At 41.4% G+C, this 24934-nt stretch overlaps 1 protein-coding gene across 2 annotated transcripts in view; it reads left to right on the top strand.

The window, feature by feature from the left end:
- LOC110520071 (fidgetin) overlaps positions 1-23290 on the top strand; it is a 35652-nt gene extending 12362 nt beyond the window's left edge. For both annotated transcript variants that reach the window (XM_021597083.2, XM_021597082.2), the window contains one exon: positions 17667-23290. In XM_021597083.2, the coding sequence (XP_021452758.1) occupies positions 17675-19897 (2223 nt within the window). In that variant the 5' untranslated portion in view covers positions 17667-17674 and the 3' untranslated portion in view covers positions 19898-23290. The remainder of the gene's footprint in view (positions 1-17666) is intronic.
- Positions 23291-24934: the final 1644 nt, after the last annotated feature.

The following is a 24934-nucleotide window of genomic DNA, read 5'->3' as shown; positions in this document are numbered from 1 at the left end:
TGTTACACTCCCAGCAGCCTTACTTCAACCCTCACTCTGGAAGTAGAACATGCAACGTCACATCGAGCCAGAAAGGATGTGGATTCCAGGCCTCAGTGGCCAGAGGCTGCACATGTGGAATCTGCTCGGGTATTTGACCTGAGTGTTTGAAACTTGGAATGCTCCCTGTGGGTTGTTGTTATTTCATGCATACCCAAATGAACAGCTCGGTGATAGCCTTGTGCAGAGCGTTTGCGTATTGTAGAGACTTACTGTTGACTATTCATCAAGGGGACTCGTAAGCCTACCAGCCAAAAGCAGATTTGCTAAACATTATGCACACTAGCTGCAAGAGAGCCAAAATGGAATGAATAAATCAGAAACGTGTTATGAGGGAAATAGTATCTGTAAAACATTGCCCTTTTTTGTAGGCTAGTCATCAGGATACAACAGACTATTCTCACCATAACAAGTTTTCCGTCTGAACAACAGAAGATGGGCTTTTAAGACTGTTTATTGCCCAGTGAGTGCTGGGTCAGGGATGATGGTAAATACGGAAGGGGGTAGTGGACATAAATCTTCTTGATAAAGCAATAAGGCCCGAGAGGCCATGGTATCTCATGAAAATGGGTATTGCTACGGGGCGTTGTTAGACACTGAGTAACATTAACAATATACTGTATCACGGCCCCCAGTGCATTGTCGCTTTATTAAAACACGTCCACCCACATTTCCCTGAAAGAAAGGTGATCAAAATGTTTCACGAAGATCCTGCCGCAAATCACTGTTCAGTTGCTAAGCAACGGCACTAACAATACACCACCGTCGGACCGGCAGTATGTAGGAGCGCAGAGTTTAAACAATGGCTCATGAAACCCCATCATTTCCCCATGAATACAACCTCATTGCCCACTACCGTTCTCACAAACGTCATTGTAGAAAGAGTAACTAGCAAGCTTCAATTTTGCTGTCACCATTTGTATTTGTGGCAAAATCAAATGAAACAGCGGCAAACTGTTCCTAACTTTCTCAATACTCCCTCAAGTAACTTATTTACAATAAGGTAAACTTCCAGTGCTGTTTTACTGGTCAGCTTAATATTATGGTTTGGAATTAATCACCATGAATTCATGAGGAGACATCTGTTGCAACCAACATAAATGGACATGACAGAGAGGGACGGGGAGCATTGTTAATTGTCTTTTTGCATGAACTTTTTCTGCATTTGATCATTCTTAAAATATGATTGCACCACATGAAGGCTTAGGCTCACTTAGACTCGGGGGCCATGTGTCTTTACTGTATGAGCGAAGCATCTGATGTTACTGTCTGTGTCTGCCGGTGGGGGGAAAAAATCCATCAGCTCTGATGAGATCCTGCACCTTAGAGCATACCCATGCCAACCTATTTATTTTAAGCCCAAAGTCTGCTATTGTGCTATTTTTAGTTCCACACAATTCAAAAGAGACCATTCACATTTGAGCAATGGGTGGGTGACCTTAGGTTGTGTATATCGATTGGGATTTGTTTCTTAATAGAATTGGGTCTAATTAATTCGATTTTAATTGGGAGAAAGCGGAACATGCAAATGCGGCACATTCTGATTCAATCGTTATTTACACTGCGTAAAAAAATTGTAATTGTACATCAGCGTCTACTCAATGGAATATCGTTGTTCTTTGTTGCGCTTTATATTGTGCTTTAAGAAGTGATCAGAACAGGTAATTCTGGTGTGGTGGAACAATATATATCTAATGGGTTAAGGATAAATAAGACATTAGAAAGACACCTGTTTTACAACTGCCTTGTCTTTTAATTATCACCGGTGACCATCATTCCCTGCACCATGTCTGTTTAAAGCCCAAATGCAGGGAGGTTAGAAATGATCTTTCGCCTCAGTCATTTCACAATTTGTAAAGGAATGTTTTGGAATAATTCATTCTACTGGGCTTCTTGGCTCATTTCCTCAAAATCACGGTCCTCTTAGCGGGCCGCCCCCTCCCTGTCATCAGCACCGCCCACACTGGTTTGCACTGGGCCTCACTAGACACCATGTCAATGCTCCATCCACCACCAGTGACCACCAGCAACCCAATCAGCAGTTTACTGCCAATGGCCTCCATTTCTGCCCATTAGGCTGACCAATGACCAATGTTAACCAGTGAAGCGTATTGTAAATGTGTACTACGCTAGTGTGTTGATGCCCCTCTGGTTCCTGTTACAGTAACTCACCCACTGGGTAAAAACAGGTTGAAACAACATTGTTTCCACAAAACTAGATGTTGAAAAGATGTCTGTGCCCAGTGGGCAGAGATCCCAGTCCCATGGTTTAAAGGATCCCCCGTTCTTTCCTGAGATAATACTATCAATCCTACAATATTCTGGATTCTCTTGAGATTTTGAAGAAAGCTTTTGGCAAAAAAAACACCCCAATCTGTATTGATTGGCCACTTGATTAATGTAGCGTAGTAGCGATGACAAGTCATGGAAGAGGAACAGCCCTGAAGTGCATCATTCATTTTTGGCCCGACGTTTAGTTCCGAGGGAGGCACAGTGTGCCCCGTTAAAGTCAAATGTTGTTTATACCGCTTATCGCTGCATGTTTGTCAGTTTGCAAGCTGCTTGTTGTCTCCCATTTGCTCAACTCAGCTTTTGTCTTCTCAATTGCATTAGTTTAGAGATGTCTTTTGTCTCGGGTTGCCAATCAATACTGAGATGACAGCTGAATCCAGGCAGTGAGAACTCATACACAGATAAATAGATCGGGTCTGAATCAGGAAGTCCTAAGGACCATCCAGCACAATGGGACTGCCAATACTTACTTACTGAGGCTATGATGATTTCTCCACGAAACTTCTGACTAGCTTTGTTAGAAACTTTCACTTTTAACTTTATTGTCTCTCCACTGAATAGCCGTGATATATTCTCGGCTGTAGGGCTTTAACTATATCCACAATAAAACACCAGAGCAGATTGAAAATTACGTAAATGATAGGAGGTTAAAAAAAACAACAACAACTGTGAACTGAGTGATACATAGAACACGTAGTAATCAGATTCTATGGAAGTGTAACTGTACTGCCCTCGCCACAGAGCACTTTACTGGGCAGTGTGTGCCGGTGGGCGAACCAATCTCCCAGACAGCTCTCTCCTTGTAAAAGTTCCCCTTTATAGTTTCCCTACTTCACTTCAGTAACTTTATTACAGTATAGCTGAGAGATTTCTATTTCATATTGACCTAAGATTGCTTCAGTTGTCTCATTTCACCTTTTGTCTGGCTTGTGTTGGAGAAATGACCTTCCTCCACACCGGCAGTCGATAGTGACCATACAGTAGAATGCTTCAGGGAAAGTTAGTTACGGCGACAGACCAAGTTCCTTTCTTGGTTCGTTTAATCAAACAGTTTCAATTAGTCGTCTATTGAAAACCGTAATTGTTCTACAGATAGGAGGTAATTGAATAAAACAATGGCCTTGTCGTCTTTTGTGTGAAAGACAACCATTGCATTGTTACTTTTATTGCTGGCCTGTCTCTATCAGTGTCTGTACAAAGGCCTCTTGATATATGCACTTTCTGTCATTTCCGCATGAGTTTGATAGAAGTGACTCCCCCTACAAGTGAACTGTACCGAGTTGTGTCGTTCGTGGGCCTGGTTATGTTGGATTTATTTTTCCTTCGTAGAAGATAGGATCTATTCCCGCGTTCTTAAACTACATGGATGCCTTTGCGGAAGAGCTGAGTTCACTTTCGGGAGAACAACGAAAAAAATATTCCCCTAGTAGAGGACAGGTGAGTTAGCAATGTTTTGTACCACACAGTGTGGATGGAGTTGTGCAGCACAGAGAAAGGGAGATGCTGACCAGGGGTTGTTCCTTTAGTCTTCAGAGTGTGTTTTTGTTTGCAGAGCACCTAGCAGAGAACTAGCACACCCCAGACTGGCCCTAGAGCGAGGAGACGACCTGAAATGTAGACATCCACTGATGAAATGTCTGTCACAATAGCCTTCAGAAAGTATTCACACCCCTGGACTTTTTCTACATTTTTGTTGTGTTACAGTTTGAATTTAAAAATGGATACAATTTTGATTTCTTGTCACTGGCCTACACCCAATACCCCATAATGTCAGAGTGGAATCATGTTTTTCGAATTTTTTAGAAATTCATTAAGAATGAAAAGCTGAAATGTCTTGAGTCAATAAGTATTCAACCCCTTTGTTATGGCAAGCCTAAATAAGTTCAGGAGTCAAATTTGCTTAACAAGTCACATAATAAGTTTCATCGACTCACTCTGTGTGCAATACTAATGTTTAAGATGATTTCTGAATGACTACCTCATCTCTGTACCCCACAGTCGAGCAGTGAATTTCAAACACAGATTCAACCACATAGGCCCGGGAGGTTTTCCAATGCCTCTCAAAGAAGGGCACCTATTGGTAGATGGATAAAAATAAGCAGACATTGAATATCCCTTTGAGCATGGTGAAGTTATTAATTACACTTTGGATGCAAGTGTCCTTCCTAACTCAGTTGCCGGAAAGGAATGAAACAGCTCAGGTATTTCACCATGAGGCCAATGGTGACTTTAATCCAGTTACAGAGCTCAATGGCTGTGATAGGAGAAAACTGAGGATGAATCAACAACATTGTAGTTACTCCACAATACTAATCTAAATAGAAGGAAGCCTGTACAGAATTAAGATATTCAAAACAGGCATCCTGTTTTCACAATGCACTAAACTAATACTGCAAAAAATGTGGCAAAGCAATTCACTTTTTGTCCTGAATACAAAGTGTTATGTTTGGGGCAAATCCAATCCAATACATTATTGAGTACCATTCTCCATATTTTCAAGCATAGTGGTGGCTGTATCATGTTATGGGTATGCTTGAAATCGTTAAGGACTGGGGAGTTTTTCAGGATAAAAAAATAACTGTAATGGAGCTAAGCACAGGAAAAACATTAGAGGAAAACCTGGTTCAGTCTACTTTCCACCAGCCACTGGGAGATGAATTCACTGTTCAGCAGGACAATAACCCGAAACACAAGGCCAAATCTACACTGGAGTTTCTTACCAAGAAGCCAGTGAATGTTCCTGAGTGACCAAGATACAGTTTTAACCTTAATCTGCTTGAAAATCTATGGCAAGACATGCAAACGATTGATTAGCAATGCTCAACAACCAATTTGACAGAGCTTGATAAATTTTGAAAAGAATAATGGTCAAATGTTACACAGTCCAGGTGTAGAAAGCTCTTAGAGACTTACCCAGAAAGACTCTAACATGTAATGGCTCAGGGGGTTGAATACTTATCTAATCAAGATATATTAGTGTTTTATATTTCATAAATGTTTTACAAATATTATAACTTTCCCCCCACTTTGACATTACAGAGTATTTTGTGTAGATTGTTGACAAAAGTAACAATTAAATCAATTTTAATCCCACTTTGTAACGCAACAAAATGTTGAATAAGTCAAGGGGTATGAATACTTTCTGAAGGCACTGTATATGGACACTGGGGAAGAGCTTCATTATTATTATTATTTTTTAAAAGTTTGAATAGCACAAGTAGATGAGTAGTTTGTTAGTCTGCCAAGACTGTTCTGGCCCATTTCCTTTACCAGTCGTCCTAGGCTTACGGTAGAGTTAGTCAGGGGCCTTGAAACAGAGCAGTGTCGATGCCTGTGGATGGTGGTGGTCAAACCTATCATTGTCGACCCAGCGCCTTGTAAACAAAAATCCATACACTCTTTCCTGCAGATTGGTGTTTTACATCAACATTGCGTTGGCAGGAATCAGATTATTAGCAGTTTTAGTCCGTTGTAAAGTCTAGTGGGCGGAAGTGTGAAGTAATCACAGTAGTGAATCGGACCAGTGAACAAGGAAATGTGTTCATTTCCAATGGGGCTGGCCTATTGGTTTGTGAATCAGATGACCGGCTCCTCGTGTCATTAAACCGCTGAGATGCGGTAAAAATCTGATAAGTGATAGATGTGTTAAACAACCCAGAATACTTTCCTCCTCCTCATTTTTTTTCTCTTTATTGAAGACATCCTTATGGGGATAGGACTTTTGGGACTGGGAATGGGGACGCCGGTGAGAGTGTAGATTTTGGTCAATGAGCCTTAGTGTAGCAAGGTCGCCGTCCACAGCTCCTCTCTTTTGAAGTGTGTAAGAGATCCCTGGGGAGGGATGGAGTACCCATCCTTGAACAGAGTTTGCGGGGACTTGCAAAACCCCTGCTTACATATTTTTTTTTTTTGGAATGTTCTCTACGGTTAAGCAGAGCACATTTGAAACAATAACTAGTATTCTATAATTCTTCAGCTTCGCCATTTGAATTGTATCATACTGTTAAGCCTGATTGTATTATTTTCCATACAAGAACATTGGATTGTTCTCAGTTTCTGTGTTGAGGGCTGTTGATGTGCATGTCTGAGGATTTAACTGTACTTAAGACTTGTAATGGAAAAGGTTGCCTTGCGTGTCTCTTGGCCTCAATAGTCATGGTTTAATGAGCATCGCTTGGACAGAACAATGACGGCTCAGAAACACTTTCAACCCCATGATTTTGTATTACGGTTCATCAGAACATGGCAAATACAAGACACTTGTTTCTTTCAAAACCCTATACATTGAAACTAATTGTCATTGCATAATTCAGAGTAGAAGTACTGTTCACATTTGGCACGTTGAACCATCCTCTGCTCTCATACCATTTGAACAACCCATTTGATGCCTCTAAGCTCCGGTGAGTTTGTTTACAAATGACAGATCAATATGTTATTATTATACTCTCTGTAGTTCAGATGTCAGCCAAGATAAGTTTCTCCTGAGAATCCCCAATAGTATCCAAGGATAGAGAGTTGCTCAAGTTGTTTTCTTATTCAGTCAGGGACACTAATATATCAATGGCTCAGTATAAAAGTAAACTGAACATGTTATATAATCATAGAATTGTGGTATATGTGAAGAAAGTATTCTTATCTTGGGAATGAGGAGTAAACCTTTTTCGACAATATGAAAATGTGTTGACACGTGTGTTTATTAAAAGTATCGACTGATCTGTGAGTTTGAGAGTCCGCGCTAGCTCCATAGAGTTCAGTCATGATGCGACAACAAGCAGACACTAGTGTTGAAGTACGGTTGGGTTCTGCCCTGCAATGTTCAGAGGAGATAGTTTGATGGTGTAGTTTTGATGTGTTCAACTTTCAGTAGAAATCTAACACATGCTTTTTACTTGTTCGTGTAAATTACTTTACAATATTGTCTAATTTAAGGGCATACTCGATTGCCATTGTGGATAGAATCATATGGATCCCCGTGCAAGTTTCACTCAAATGAATTATTATAACAATCTACGCAGGCAGATAAAACAGGACAAGAGGTATTATGTGTAGGGATTTGCATAATGATGATGATTCATTGCTGGGCTTCAGCATTTCTGTATAGCATTTGATGTTGAGGTCGAAATGTGTGCAGTACTTTATGGGCATGCATATAAAGTGTGGAAATAAGAAGCTTTGTTAAAAAAATAAAAAAGACAATCATCGGCCAATGAGAATGCAACGGTAGAAGAGTTGAATAGAGATGGAGATTGGCGCAATACATGCTTGTGTTTCCTTGTTTTTGTCCGAGAGAGAGAGAGGGAGAGAGAGAGAGAGAGGGAGGGAGAGAGAGAGAGAGAGGGAGGGAGAGAGAGAGAGAGAGAGAGAGAGAGGGAGGGAGAGCGAGAGAGAGAGAGAGAGAGGGAAAGAGAGAGAGACAGAGAGAGAGAGAGAGCTTCCAGACATCTAGCAGTGTCTGTTGTCTCTACCCACAGGATTAGGCTGCTTTGTGCTCATGATACTTTTAAGAACCGCCCCAAGTCAGGCTGCAGAAAATGGAACATTTTGACATGAAGCCGTTTCAATTATTATGATGTGGCTATAGTTTTCAGTCAAGCCAAAAGGACTGTGTAACGTGTGCATGTGTGCGTGCGTGCGCGCGCCCGCGTGGGTTTCTGTTAGATCTTAAACTGCCCTTTTTTGGGGTTGGGAGTCTCAGTTTGCTGGTTTTCATTGATCTGCATTGATCTGGTTTTATTTAATTTATATTTTCAATAGGTGATTGTTTAGTTGAGTTTACATGTACAGTATGTCTTCCGTGTTCCAAATTTGCTGTGAAAAATGACTCACTTTGGGACTTCAAATCTGGTAAAGACCTTTAGATAGTAATTATGGAGCCTCTTGGTCCCAAGCCTCTACTAGACCAACCTTGAAATAAGTCACTTGAAAATGATTATTGCAACCATTATAAGATAATGGATAGTCATTACACTCCTGCTGTCATGTGATCTTGAAACATGATGCATCCATTGTACTTACCGGCCTCTTAATATCAGAACATACTGTTTGCAATGATTTATAGTTACTACAATATAATGTGCATTGTGTCTTGGTTGTTGGCTCAATAATTAGCACATTTGATCTGATAAATGACCAAGCAGGAGGTGAAAGGCATTTTTTTTCTCTCTATTAATGTCAGTGGGGGAAAGAAACTGACTGAATCTGTTGTTTTGAAGAGAGATTCATTTCTGCAATAATAATTCAAGCCTAGACATTTCTATTTCTCTCCTGCCTTGTCTGAGTTTATGACTTCATTCTTCCGTCTCCACCTGGGATAAAAGGTATACAATTCATTGTTGGCTATATCAACTCTCTTAAATAATCCACGGTGCCATTATTGTCGGCAACCCATTTCAATTAAACCACAGACGATGACAATTTGTTTCGCAGAATTGAGGTAATATCCCATATTTCCGTATCCCGAAGCACTGTAAAACAAGTCCCTGTGTCGTCCATCTAACGCAATCCGCCGAAAATAAGCACCTGTGCCTGATGGCAGCTTGGGTGTAAACAAAAGCAGTTGGATACAAGTTGGATACAACGGAAGTATATCTGGAGACTTGGAAACCTGTTTGCATTTACTGTATAGTGTAGCAGGCCCACGTGTAGCAGGGTAAATGCCACAGTGAGACACTCGCCTCTATTCCCTCGGGGATATATTGTCGGAGGTAAGAGTGCTTTTGCTTCCAGGGAAAGGGAACAGGCACATTGTATCACTGAAGGAGCCGGCTGCTTTGAAAGGAATAATCTGTGTTTACTAGATTGAAATGATTACAGCTCTGTGACAGCGGGCCTGCCTCTGTGTCTCTGAGAATGGCATCATGAATATTACTGTGATTACAAAGAGTGGCCTTGTCACAGGAAATTGACTGTTTGATTGACAGGCCAACTACATTAATGTAATAATGATAAGTGCACTGTAGATTTACACTCATATCCTGATTGCCTTGGAGTCGTCTGGAATCTGTTAGCTAGTTTCCATTCTCTTAATCGGTGCGAAAGTAACCACAATTAACCACAACACCACTATGATGTTGACTCTGACCATATTCAAAGGTAATTACTTGATTAATCGTGGTTTGAACATTTAATTTGATGACCATACCCTGGAGATAAGGTGACAAAGTCAGTTTGTTGCACTTTTGAATCCTGAAAGGTTTATTAGTTGTTATGAGCGTACGGTTCATTTGAATCATCAGATAGCAGAAAATGCTCCGCACCAGCAACGGACAACAGAGCACATTGCAAACTCTCCTCTGTCAAATTCATTGGCGGTGCAGTCTGGGTTAGAAGTGGATGGGTTGAAACAATGAAAAAGACAGTGACTGAGGAAGGCATATCTTTACTAAACGAGGGGTTAAATGGTGCCCTGCGGTCTAAAGATTCGTCGGAATTACTGCCACATGGACCACTAAATTGAGTTTAGATGTTCTTATGTGAGATGAATGGGCTTCGGTTGCCAATACCGATTATTACTACATATTGCGTTAGAATTCTCTCTCCCTTCAAAATAGCTCGAGTGAATTTGAATATGAATGAGCTTGTTTTTATTTATACATGTAATTAATGTCTGTCGACAGTATTTTGCACGCTTGTCATATCGAGTGGTCTGTGTTTGCAATATAAAAGCAAAAGCTCTCGTAATTATGTTTACATCCACAGATGAAAATCCCAGGGCTGTAATGATCAGTAATTATAAAATATTTTTTTCAGCGTGTCTACTGCCTCAGCTGTGACTATATATTGTGTGCTGCGGAGTGCAGAGTTTGTGCAGCTTAATTATGACATTGTACACGACTAAATGTACCAGTCTGCTTCAGCCCTGCAAAACACTTCCAGTGCATAATCACGCTCAAGTCTGACTTTAAAGAGCTCATTACAGTTAGTTTTCTAAAGGGCGGCTTATTAAACACAGTTACCTAATAAGCATCTTTGGTGGTGCAAATTGCTGGAAATGTTAATGAGTCTGATTAGGCCACGTTTCAATTACGACAGCTAGCTGTTACCTCAGCCCTCCCCCACCCCAAAAGAGCTAGGGAGAGGAGTCCAGCTCTTTATGCTTGGGAACCTCCTAGAAGGCATTGCCCTCTCTCTCTCTCATTCTCCTATCTCCCTTTTTCTCTCTCACTCTCACGCACACGCACGCACGCACGCACGCACACACACACACACACACACACACACACACACACACACACACACACACACACACCTACGCACATACACACACAACTCGCACACAAAAAAAGGAGAATAAAAAACGCTCTGCCACCTCTGTGCTTCCTTTCAGCAGCCCAGTAATGAATAGAGAATTGTGCAAGCGGCAGTCCAATTTGCGCACTGGGAAATTGGATGGACAAAGCGGAGATCCAGTCCTGTTTGCTTAAAAAATGGCCAAGGCTACCAAGATTAATAGTTCTCAAAAAGGTCAGTGTCTCTGTTTCATCGGAGATGATCACAGTAGCAGAAATTAAACATCATGCAATATCAATGCTTTGTCCTTCGTGATGTCTTTTATTAACATTGCGAGTGTCAGATTCAATACAAAAATCGTCATACGTAACTGTCACTAGGGACAAAGAGATTTGGAGGGTGCCATCTTGAAATTTGACCAACAGAGGAGACTGCTAAAAAACAAAGAGTTTTGTGAGTTGCTAATCAGTGGAATTTGAGCTTAACGTTAAGCCCTCAGGCTGTCTGAAAACATTCCACTAACGGAAACAGTCAATAATTATACCATTTGCAAGACATAGAAAGGAAGCGGTGGATGTTGTTGTATTTCTATTTCTATAAAGACGGGATAATGGATGGTGTTCTAACGCAATGTGGACGTAGAAACTCATTATGCAAATCTAAATTATACTGTATGTCTCTGGGCTAAAACAACATCAGGCATGAACCTGGGAATGTTAATCTACTAACCGAAAGGTTGCTGGATCGAATCCCCGAGCTGACAATGTAAAAAATCTGTCGTTATGCCCCTGAACAAGGCAGTTAGCCCACTCTTCCCTGGTTGGCTGTCGTTGTAACTAAGAATTTGTTCTTAATTAATTAACTGACTTGCCTAGGTAAATAAAACACAGTTGTCCATGCTAATGTCTCCCATGATGTGTGTAATCACATTTCATGTGGTTATTGGTTCGGATTGAAGTCTTTCAAGTGTCCCTGCTAGGCAATGATACAATTTTCTAACCGAACCAAGTTTGTTTATAGTTTGTCACACACGTTTCAAAGTGAAGTGTTCTGTCCCTTTCTACAGAGAGAGGGATGGCTCTCCGCCCTCATCCACAGTTCAGTAGATGTTCACTTACTCGCTGTATTTAAATCATTTGGCTTTTTTGCTGGCTTTCCATTTCATTAAGCCACTTATGTGAAGGGATCTGATATGAACATTTTTACAAGGAGCGCCTCTTGGATTTTAAAGAGTATTTCAAGGAAAAATGTATTTCTGCACTATGTACAGGAATTTGTACAATGGTGATATTGACAATGATACAGTGGTGGGAAAAGTACCCAATTGTCATACTTGAGTAAAAGTAAAGATGCCTTAATAGGAAATGACTCAAGTAAAAGTGAAAGTCACCCAGTAGAATTCAACTTGAGTAAAATTCTATAAGTATTTGGTTTAGTATATACTTAAGTATCAAAAGTAAATGTCATTGCTAAAATATACTTACGTATTGAAAGTAAAAGTACAAGTATGAATCATTTCATATTCCTTATATTAAGCAAACCAGACCTCGTCATTTTCTTGTTTTATGGGGTTTACAGATAGCCAGGGGCACACGAACACTTAGACATACTTTACAAACGGAGCATGTGTTTCGTAAGTCCGTCAGATCATCGGCAGTAGGGATGATCAGGGATGTTCTCTTGATAACTCTGGGAATTAGAACATTTTCCTGTTCTGCTAAGCATTCAAAATGTAACTTTTGGGTACTTTTGAGTACTTTTGGGTGTCAGGGACAATGTATGGAGTAAAAATTACATAATTTTCTTTAGGAATGTAGTGAAGTTAGAAAAATATATAAATTGTAAAGTACAGATACCCCAAAAAACTACTTACATTTGAAGTCGGAAGTTTACATACACCTTAGCCAAGTACATTTAAACTCAGTTTTTCACAATTCCTGACATTAAATCCTAATAAAAATTCCCTGTCTTAGGTCAGTTAGGATCACCACTTTGTTTTAAGAATGTGAAATGTCGGAATAATAGTAGGGAGAATTATTTATTTCAGCTTTTATTTCTTTCATCGCTTTCCCAGTGGGTCAGAAGTTTAATACATTTAATTAGTATTGTGTAGCATTGCCTTTAAATTGTTTAACTTGGGTCAAACGTTTCGGGGAGCCTTCCACAAGCTTCCCACAATAAATTGGGTGAATTTTGGCCCATTCCTCCTGACAGAGCTGGTGTAACTGAGTCAGGTTTGTAGACCTCCTTGCTCGTGCACACTTTTTCAGCTCTGCCCACTAATGTTCTATAGGATTGAGGTCAGGGCTTTGTGATGGCCACTCCAATACCTTGGCTTTGTTGTCCTTAAGCCATTTTGCCACAACTTTGGAAGTATGCTTGGAGTCATTGTCCATTTGGAAGACCCATTTGCGACCAAGCTTTAGCTTCCTGACTGATGTCTTGAGATGTTGCTTCAATATATCCACGTAATTTTCCTTCCTCATCATGCCATCTGTTTTGTGAAGTGCACCAGTCCCTCCTGCAGCAAAGCACCCCCACAGCATGATGCTGCCACCCCTGTGTTTCACAGTTGAGATGGTGTTCTCTGGCTTGCAATCCTCCCCCATTTTCCTCCAAAGATAATGATGGTGATTATGGCCAAACAGTTCTAGTTTTGTTCCATCAGACCAGAGGACATTATTCCAAAAAGTATGATCTTTGTCGCCATGTGCAGTTGCAAACCATAGTCTGGCTTTTCTATGGCAGTTTTGGCTCAGTGGCTTCTTCCTTGCTGAGCGGGCTTTCAGGTTATGTCGATATAGGACTCGATTTACTGTTGTTTCCTCCAGCATCTTCACAAGGTCCTTTGCTGTTGTTCTGGGATTGATTTGCACTTTTCGCACCAAAGTACGTTCATCTCTTGGAGACAGAACACGTCTCCTTCCTGAGCCGTAAGACGGCTGCGAAGTCCCATGGTGTTTATACTTGCATACTATTGTTTGTACAGATGAACGTGGTACCTTCAGGCATTTGGAAATTGCTCCCAAGGATAAAACAGACTTGTAAAGGTCTACAAATGTATTTTCTGAGGTCTTGGCTGATGTCTTTTGATTTTCCTATGATGTCAAGCAAAGAGGCACTGAGTTTGAAGGTAGGCCTTGAAATACATCCACAGATACACCTCCAATTGACTCAAATGATGTCAATTAGCTTATCAGAAGCTTCCAAAGCCATGACATCATTTTCTGGAAATTTCCAAGCTGTTTAAAGGCGCAGTCAACTTAGTGTATGTAAACTTCTGACCCACTGGAATTGTGATACAGTGAATTATAATTGAAATAATCTGTTAAACAATTGTTGGAAAAATGACTTGTGTCATGCAGGGTAGCCTAGTGGTTAGAGCGTTGGACTAGTAACCGGAAGGTTGTGAGTTCAAACCCCCGAGCTGACAAGGTACAAATCTGTCGTTCTGCCCCTGAACAGGCAGTTAACCCACTGTTCCCAGGCCGTCATTGAAAATAAGAATTTGTTCTTAACTGACTTGCCTGGTTAAATAAAGGTAAAAAAAAAAAAAAAAAAAAAAAAAAAAAAAATGCACAAAGTAGATGAACTAACCGACTTGCCAAAACCATAGTTTGTTAACAAGAAATTTGTGGAGTGGTTGAAAAATGAGTTTTAATGACTCCAACCTAAGTGTATGTAAACTTCCGACTTCAACTGTAAGTAGTACTTTCAAGTATTTTTACTTAAGTATCTTACACCACTGCAATGATGTATGTTAAATGTGATAGACAACAAATGTTGAAGACTGTCTCTGGTGCCCAAATATGTATTCTATCCAATGTATTTGCTTACACAAAACCATAACTTTATATTGTTAAGTGTACTGATAATGTAACAAAAGCCGTTCAAATCAGAGCCGGAATATTGTTTGAGGCCCTTATACACTTGAATGTGTTGTTCCAGAAAAAAATGTCCCACTTGAAATATCTTACTTTTTTTGTATTGCAGCCTCACCACCCACATGCATCAAGAGGACTACTAAGAGGTCTAATAACCTAGAACATAAAGGATGAGTAATGCTAGAAATATCAAAAGGTCTAAAAGGTACTGACATCAGTGAAAGTAACTTTTTGAATTCCCAAGACAGCTACAGTACAAACAGTCCCCTGGAACACCAACAGCACTGAGTGCACAAAAAATTAGGAACACCGTCCTAATATTGAGTTGCACCCCCTTTGCCATCAGAACAGCCTCAATGAATTGGGGCATGGACTCTTCAAGGTGTCGAAAGCGTTCCACAGGGATGCTTGCCCATGCTGACTCCAGTCTTTCCCGAAAGTTGTGTCATCGGCTGGATGTCCTTTGGGTTGCAGACCATTCTTGATACACACGGAACTGTTGAGCGTGAAAAACCCAGCAGCGTTGCAGTTGTATGGTAATAAGTTCTAGCCTGGCACCTACTACCAGACCTCGTTCAAAGGCACTTCAATATTTTGTCTTGGCCGTTCACCCTCTCAATGGCACACGTGGACAACCCATGTCTCAATTGTCTCAAGTGACATCAATAAGGGATCATAGGTGTCACCTGGATTCCCCTGGTCAGTCAATGTCATGGAAAGAGCAGATGTTCATAAGTATTCTTTGGAGTATCTGTAGTTTACTCATTTATATTTTGGGCAACTTTTACTTTTACTTGACTACATTCCTTTAGAAAATATTGTACTTTTTACTCCCTACATTTTCCATGACACCCAGAAGTACTTGTTACATTTGGAATGCTATACAGGACAGGAAAAGTGTCCAATTCACGCACTTATCAAGATAACATCCCTGGTCATCCCTACTGCCTCTGATCTGACGGACTTACTTTTACCTTTGATACATATTTAGAACCAAATACTTTTAGACTTTTACTCAAGTTGTATTTTACTGTGTGACTTCCACTTTTACTTGAGTAACTTTCTATTGAGGTATCTATACTTTTACTCAAGTATGACAATTAGGTACTTATTCAACCACTGGATTTGCCCCAAAAATAGCATTTTGTATTCAAGAAAAAAAGTTAATTTGCTTTGACACATTTTCTGCAGTGTTACTTTTTTGCCTTGTTGCAAACAGGATGCATGATTTGGAATATTTTATTCTGTACAGACTTCCTTCTTTCTCTCTGTCAATTAGGTTAGTATTGTGGAGTAGCTACAATGTTGATCCATCCTCAGTTTTCTCCTATAACAACCATTGAACTCTAACTGTTTTAAAGTCACCATTGGCCTCATTGTGAAATCCCTGAGCGGTTTTCTTCCTCTCCGGCAACTGAGTTAGGAAGGACATGTATCTTTGCAGTGACTGGGTGTATTGATACACCATCCGAAGTGTAATTAATAACTTCACTATCCTATAAATGAATAAAGGATTATTCAATGTCTGCTTTTTATTTCTGACCCATAGGTGCCCTTCCTTGCGAGTCATTGTAAAACCTCCCTTGTCTTTGTGGTTGAATCTGTGTTTGATATTCACTGCTCGACTGACAGACCTTACACACAATTGTATGTTAAACACTATTATTCCACACAGAGTGAGTCCATGCAACTTACCATTACAAAAGGGTTGAATACTTACTGACTTAAGACATTTCAGCTTTACATTTTTTATTCATTTGTAACATTTTGAAAAACAGCATTTCACTTTGACACAATGGGGTATTGTTTGTAGGCGAGTGACCAAAAATCTCAACTTAATCCATTTTAAATTCAGGCTGTAACACAACAAAATGTGAGAAAAGTCAAGGGGTGTGAATACTTTCTGAAGGCCCCGTGTATTCTTCTCTGTTTCAAATGCTACTGACTTGTTGTGTCTCTCAGACCAGTGTCTTGTTTTATAGGTTGTGTTGCCTGTGAATAGAGTTCCAGCTAGTCTGACAGGGATTTTTTTCCCCCGCCTTGTCCTTTTCTTAATCATTAGCCTGGATGGCTGACAGCCATGTGAGCCATAGCATGGATCTCTTTTGACTAAAACCTTGTAAATTAACACAATTAGCGCAGCATCATCCTGCTAATTAGCTCCTGGTGCCTGGTACGGCGGCTGGGCAAGCGGCTGGGAGGGAGTCATGGGGGAATCCACATTCTCGCCTGTTTACTAGACAAACACTGCGCTGTAATCCGTCGCTGGACGCTCTCTGTCGGTTTCCTAAAGCCTTGGGTAGGGATGGGCTACTGGGCAATTTCATAGGATGCTGATGCGCGTGTGGCTGGCTAAGGGGTGGATCAATGCAGCAGGAATGGGTGGTTTTGCAATGTGATTCTGTGTTTACTAATGGAGTTTCAATTCAGATTAGCTTTGATAAAACAATGTGTGCATGTGTGTGTGTGTATATGTATGTGTGTGTATGGCTGTGTATCTGTGTTTCTTTTAATACTGTAAACACAATGATCTGTTTCTTTCTTGGGTATATCTGTCTTTGATAATCCCATGCTGAGTCTAAAATGACAGCATATGTAACAGCTTGTGTTTGCAAATTGAGTTTAGGACTAAACTCGACGGTGCCTTTTGAGCCCCGGAGGCAATGAAAAAAGATGGTCTGGGAAGCGAGAAAGACAAGTACAGCATGTTTTTTTCTCTCTCACCATGTAGACTGGGAAGCAGTAGGCAGACACAAGGCCGTTGTAATTCATGCCGGGCAGTGGGGTTTGTGTGATGAAAGCAACAGAGCGCTGCCTGGGAGATTGCTTTGCTGCACTCCTCGAAGCAGATTTGAAACTGTCTCGGAATGCCTTAGATGAGAGTTGGATTATAGACTGACCTGCAATGTCTATGTCATTCGGTTCTGTGCAGGGTGCATTATACTGTGCTAACCAGGTGTTGGGTCCCAAATCCACACACTGCCCATGATGTAATTGCTCAGCAGTGCCTATTTTACAGTAGAGGAAGTTAGTTGTATAATGGTATTGGGATTTGGGATATATTTGGCAGTTCATTCATTGCTACAAAGGCAACTTTTCCACCACGTTAAATGTACCAACTTCTAGACACAACATACTGACAACGCAAGAAAACTCACAATAAATAGCAACTACCTTCTGATGGTATTTTTTGACTCGTCTCTCTTTCTGTCTGGTGTTTAGGCCTAAAGATGCAGTGGACCCCAGAGCATGCACAGTGGGCCGAGCAGCACTTTGATATCTCCTCCACCACACGCTCTCCTGCACACAAAGTGGAGGCCTACCGGGGGCACCTGCAGCGCACCTATCAGTACGCCTGGGCCAACGACGACATCTCTGCACTCACCGCCTCCAACCTGCTGAAGAAATACGCAGAGAAGTACTCTGGGATTTTAGAGGGTCCGAGTGAGCGAGCGCTGCTCTGCTCCTATTCCGATGGCACTCCTGGACTCCTGAATGGACGTAAGTCAGAGAGTGAGTCCTGGCAGGAGGGGATTTACCCAATGAACTGCGCTCCAGATGTTTTATCTGTGAGCAAATCTGGAATGACAGCTGCCCTTCCCCCAACAGACGTGTCGGCCAGCATAGGTAGCACCCCAAGGGGGGCCAGCAGCCTGACCGAGCCCAGCTATTCCAGCAGTAACTGTGGGAGTCACACAGCCACCAGTCTACACTCTGGTCTGTCCTCTCAGGAATACGCTACGGGCTACAATGGCTCCTACCTGCACTCTAGTTACAGCGGGCAGACCGCCTCAGGCCTCCCCTCTCCATTGCACAATGCTGGTCTCCTACAACCCCCGCCCCCACCCCCACCACCTCCCCCTACTCTAGTGCCCAGCTACAACGCGGGGTCTCCCAACCTCTCCAACTACAATTATCCTCCGACAGGGTATCCCCCACAGACAGCTGTTGCCCCTAGCTATAGCCCTGGGGGAGCCCCACCTCCCTCTGCCTATCTGCCATCAGGCATCGCAGCTCCCACGCCCCTAACCCCCTCTACACTCCCTGGCTATAGCTACCAGTCCCATAACCATGCACCAATTGCACCAACACCTTTGAATGGCAGCTCAGCCAACTCATTGAAAAGAAAAGCTTTCTACATGACGGGGCATGGAGATATGGACTCCAGCTATAGTAATTTCAACTACAACCAACAGCGCTCCTCACAAAGCCCTATGTACAGAATACCAGACAACAGCATCTCAGACTCAAGCAGAGGGAATGGATTTGACAGGAATGCTGATCCGTCATCTTTAGCATTTAAGCACACGAAGCAGCCAATATCCTCAGATCAGCAAAGAAAATGTTGCAGTCAGTCTGGCCGAGCATTAACCCCTCCCTCCTATGGATCAACCAAAAGCTCTGTGGGAGGCCTGAGATCGGGCGAGTCCTTTGGAAAGTTTGGAACCCCCATAATGAATGAGCACAGTGAAGAGCATAGACAGCTCCTCTCCCATTCCATAGCAGGGTCGGACATTGGCAGCGCTACCTCATCCAGCCACACTGCAGAGGAGCAGCTGAAGAACAGTGATGCCAACCTCGTGGAGTTGGTCACCACAGAGATCCTTCAGCCCGGTCCCCCAGTAGACTGGAATGACATTGCAGGTCTGGAGCTGGCCAAAGCAGCCATCAAAGAAGAGATTCTGTGGCCCATTTTGAGGCCAGACATGTTCAGTGGACTTGCCACATTACCTCGGAGCCTCCTTCTCTTCGGACCTCAGGGAACAGGCAGAACACTGCTGGGCCGCTGCATGGCCAGCCAGCTGGGGGCTGCCTTCCTGCGGCTCAGTGGCTCAGCCCTGGTGACCAAGTGGCTGGGAGAGGGAGAGAAGATTGTCCAGGCCTCCTTCCTGGTAGCCAGGTGTCGCCAGCCCTCAGTGGTGTTCATCAGTGAGGTGGACATGCTGCTTTCGGCCCAGCTCAGCGAGGAGAGCCCAGTGAATAGGATCAAGAGCGAGCTCCTCATGCAGCTGGACAGTGTGCTGACCTCAGCCGAGGACCACGTCCTGGTGGTCTGCTCCTCCAGCAAGCCTGAGGAGATCCAAGAGTCCCTGAGGAGGTACTTCACCAAACGGCTTCTCATCCCCCTACCTGACAGCACAGCACGACACCAGATAATCAGCCAACTGCTCTCACAGCACAACTATTGCCTCAGTGACAAAGAGCTGTCACTGCTGGTCCAGCGGACGGAGGGCTTTTCAGGACTGGACGTGGCCCGGCTGTGCCATGAGGCAGTAGTAGGACCGATACATGGCATCCCAGCTTCTGACCTCTCAGCCATCCATCCCAGCCAGATGAGACCAGTCTCTTACCAAGACTTTGACAATGTATTTAGCAAATTCCAGTCCAACATATCACAAAAAGAACTGGACACATACACCGAATGGAATAAAATGTTTGGTTGCAGTCAATGAAACTGAAGCATTCGAACACGTGGGAAGGAAACCCCTTTCAGAAGGATACCATTTAGAATTCTCAGTAAACAGGAAGTGGACAAGAGAATAATACAGGTCGTGGTGACTTTAACACCTGCAGTACAGTAAAGGCGTAAAGGTAGGCCTTAGAGAAGCGGAGGCATGCTTTACACAACGGCTGGCAATCTGCACACAACACATAGAGAAATGTTATTTTGATGCTTGAAACGGATGAGGCCAAGCATCGCCTACCAAGGTGCAAGTGGGTAGACTTTAACAGGATGGAACCCCTGTGTGTATATATCAGTTTGCTGTTCTGGAGATTTAGTTGCTATCAAGTGCCTGAAGTGGTGCTCTTTTATTTTATAATATTATCTCTTCGCCTCACAATCTACATTGATGGCATGTGCTAATATAAAAAGCTTTAATATGAGACAAAAACTACAAAATTGCTTTTTTTCCATTGAAACAGTATTCCTCAACTGTGTCTGTTTTGCGCTCTCTGTGGACAGTAGAAAGTACATGTGTTACTGGTAATCTGAACCCTAATTTATAGACATCATTTATTTTGATGTTCTCTCTTTATGAAAACTCAGGAAAGTGATTGTGATATGTACAGTACCTCAAAGATTGTTTCAAAGCACTAAACATTTGGCTTGCGTTTGAATTTGCATTATCAAAAATGGAGGGTTTACGGTACCTGGAAAGGCTAAAAATGAGTATGACATTGAATGTACCAGAGTGATTCTGGAGTATTTGGAAGACAAACGGAGAAGTGTCGTGTTTTTCTTTGCAATTTCCCAAGTGAAGAATCCTATTGTGAATATAGTTTTATTTGATATGTGGCAAAGATGGAGGAATGACGTTTCTTTTATCAACTACAACACATTCGACCGGCCTTCATCGACCGGCCACAGTACATTAAGAGAACACATTTTTAGGATGTATGTTTTTGCTAAACCTCATCTGTAGGAGAAAGCATAGCATATGTATTTGTCGAATATTGTCAGCAGCTTAAATTTGTATCTCATCTGCAGATAAAACTGTCCGGCCACTTGCGGAGAAATGTGTAAGGCTGAAAACGAGCCTCTCGAGGTTGAAACAGACCGTTTCCTCCAAGGTATTTCATTCCATCCCGCTGCTAGTTTATCACGAATGAAAACGAAGGATTATGTATGCCCTAAGTTTTCTACCTCAGTTTATTAGTTTTCTCTGAAAGCAGAATCTAAGGTTAGGGCAAGATGACAGAGCCTATTTCGCTCATTAAACTATGAAGCCTTTTGAGGGAACAAAAAAGCTGCCTTGCTGACAACAAAATCAGCTTAAGTTAGTGTTACGCCAGTGTCGTCCCCATTCATAGACACCTATGTACATGGAGTATTCATTTCTCAGAACATGAGCAGGGTGGTCTTGAAAAGGGGTCTGGAGACGTGTGTCCGTTAGCCCTATCTTTAAGCCCTTGGTCTAGGGTCATTTCTTACAGCAAAGCTATGTTGTTACTAACTATCAGTGTTTAGTAATGTGCCAGAAAAGGGGCAATGGAGACACAAGGCCTGATGAATGCATGAAAAAGCCTTGCATTTGTTTTTTGTTTTTTGTTCCCCCCCCCCGCTATAGCAGTATGAAAACTGTCAGAACGCACGAGTGCATTGAAAGGGATGTCCTACAGTACCACTGAAAGTATTATCAGTACAGCGCAACTGCACTGAGGGATCTTGGGTTTGAGTTCACCCGCATTTCAACGTGATATTTTCCCAATTTGTGTTTCATACGTCTTTCTCAGCTTATTGTGTTTACAATGACAACATATATATTGTTCACCTCCAATGGCGGCACTTACTGAGCAACAGGAGGCTGTAGAATCACTGGCTGTCTATGACTGTTTCATGTTCTAGTGTAGTCTTATGACCAACGTTAACCTGGCAACAGCTGCTTTTTCATGTTACACTATTATAAAGAATAACAGCTGCACAAGAAACAACACTCCGATTTTGCTATATGGCTTTTATTGCCATAGTTAGATGGGATAAAAGTCCCCTGAAGTTAAGTGTAGTTAACCAAATGCACTTTTGAAGCTTTGTTTTGTCATACAACAATTTGTTGTCAAGTCTCCACTTGAAGCCAAAGTGAAATCAACAGTTTTATTTTGACATAAGATATTTAAACTGAAACTGGCAATTACTTACTTTAATAGCGAGGTAAGCAATTTTGCTTATGCCAATAGGGCATGTTTATTCATGAATTTAAGGCAAAGCAATTAAACATATTGAAACGAGCTGTTCAACAAGTTATTTATACATTACAATACACTACATTACACTAATTATACAAGCAGTAGAACAGGAAAAACTAAGGGATGAGAAGAAAAACTTCACTAACATCCAAACAAATACAGTTTCTCAAAGTAATTTCGTTTGGAGGGCAACAATGTAAAGGATAGGCCTTTAAGTACAACGAACTGGCTACGGAAAGGTTGATAAGCACATCTATTCTCCTTCACGTCTGACGTCAACGTTAATCACTTGAATGTTGCTTTCCAGCCTGTATCACTTGTCCCTCTGGGTGGGTTTTTTGTTTCCCGAGCTGCTCTAGACGTCGGCTTCATCTTTATGTCGTTCTTATCCGTTATCCTATTTAAACGTTTGTTCTTTATAACCATTTCTACCTCATTGCTACATATTGTACATGTAGTACTTACGTTCTGTCTTTTTTTGAATGTCATGCATTTGTACAAAAATAAAGAAACAAAAACAAACGACGGCAACAACAACAACAAAAAAACGCTAAAAGAAAAAAAATGGACCAAAAAATGAACAGCTTACCTCCGAAAGACAGTCCTTACACCAGAACAGTATTATCAGCAGAACTGAGAAGACACATTAGTGAGTGTGAAGTTGACGCTGATGCATACATGAGATACTGACTTCTGTGGGATATATAGGTACTCATAATGCCACATTTCTGCAAGTATATTGTGGGCTGTATAGGTCTTTCTCTAGGGTCTCCAATGCAAATTCCGTTTTTAAACTAGAATGTACTTTGCTTTAATATTTTGTGAACTGTTGTAGTGCGCATGTTAATGTGTCTTTGTGTGCACTTACAATTCAATGTGTAAGTGTGTTGGGTTAACATATTTAGATATGTGAAATTACAAATTTATACATTTCATACATATGTACAGGAAATAAACTTGCACATATGTGTACTCAATGTACATTTGCTATTGATATATACATATTAAAATGCACCACATACAGTACAGTACATGTTTATATGTGTGTATGTATTGCCATACCTACAGTAAACGTCAATGTATTTTCATCTATTCCAAGGTACAGTACAAAAAAAAAAAAACACATAAAATATTGAATAAAGATGTTTTTTTTCTGGAAACCAAATGTGTTTTCTTGTCTCCACTCTCTCAATGGTTAGACTCGATTGATTAGATGTGCGGACCTGTCCATGTTCGCGATGTGTGTTGACAATTTCAGTTCTGACGTGGATAATGTTAGCCAAGAGACATGACATTTAGAAACGTCAGTTATTTATTGTATAACACCCATACAATGCACAACACGCGATGCTCTCTTGAGGCAATTCGTCTCTATTTATTTCCAAGGTTTCTGTGTCTTAATAGAAAATTGCCTCGACTGTGTAATTGTAATCCTTCCATTAACCAAATGTGTTGTTTTTCAGTCATTAAAATGTTATGATCACAGGAAAGGAGAGGGATTATACAATCACACCCCTCGGTTCGTAGCTCCACACTGCCACTGATTCTCTTTATGTAAATTGCACATTTATGCGTCGATTTTCTATGTATTTTTTTTTGATGGTATCATTATATAGTTGATGGTATGTGCGTAGGAAGCTGCTGTACAATTAACATTAAGGAAAAAAAAGTCACAGTGCATTTTTGTGCCCCTGTGCTGTTTCATTTGTAATGCTGTGCCTCTTTTTCTCTGCAGTGGGCACATGAAAACAAGCCGCGCTAATGGACGCATTTCAACCGGATTTTCCTCCATTTATACAGGAAACAAACCTGGGCCTAATCAGAACAATGGCGCTTATCAAAAGCAGAAAAAAAAGTTACATTTGTGTATTAGCTGTTTCCGTGTGTTGACATTTGCAATTTATGTCTTTAGTACTAATTATGGACAGAGAGAACAAGCATACCTCAAATAAAAGTCTGAATTCAAACTTTTACAGACAGTTGTATGGTCTATTGTGGTAGTAAATATGTGTGAAATGTTACTGCCTAGATCAGGGATGGGCAACTGGCAGCCCGCGGATCATTTCTTCCTTCATTTTTGGGGGTTTTACTCGTCGGGGTCTCAACTTAACTCTTGAGAGTCAGAATAGTAGAATTACACAAGGTGCCCTTTCCAAATGTGGTTGCGCTTCAGCAGTTTTTCTCTTGTTATGTCAGTCAATGAGTGTCACTCAATTAGCCCATGTCGGCTAAAACATTTTTTATATGCAAGTTAGTCTAGCCAGCTATCGGGGAATCTCCCCATTGATTTTGTTAATCACTCTCACTCAGATATCATATTACATATCACGTCAAACATTTCTCTCCACCCTATGGCAAAATGTGTGGAATTGCAGGAAATTAGCTGTAAAACTGCTCATTTTTCTTTCCCACCCCATTGAAAAATTTGTGCATTTGTAAAAAAAATAAATAAAAAAAATGTATTAGAAAATTGCAAAATCTTTTCTCCACCCCATGGCAAAATGTGTAGAATTTTGGGGGGACAAAAAGGCTAGGGCCAGCTCTGATTACATACGTGGGTATGGATGTGGGTACTGCGGCCCCACACCGATCAAAGTGGATCATCCTTAACCTAGATGATGTGGGAAATTATTGCTACCTACCTGTTCTGTTGACCACCATGATTGTCTTTTGTGTTCAAGAAGGTCTTGAAGATGAGCTTCCAATTTGACAACATAGAACCCTATGCTTCTGTACTCACAGTGCTACTGCAGATCTTTATTGGGGTGAAAACGATCATCCCGTTTATAATGCATCATTCTCAA

This window comes from Oncorhynchus mykiss, chromosome 3 (assembly GCF_013265735.2).
Source record: "Oncorhynchus mykiss isolate Arlee chromosome 3, USDA_OmykA_1.1, whole genome shotgun sequence".
Lineage (NCBI taxonomy): Eukaryota > Metazoa > Chordata > Actinopteri > Salmoniformes > Salmonidae > Oncorhynchus > Oncorhynchus mykiss.
Note: the sequence above shows the minus strand (reverse complement) of the source record. Positions and strands in the feature narration are given on the sequence as shown.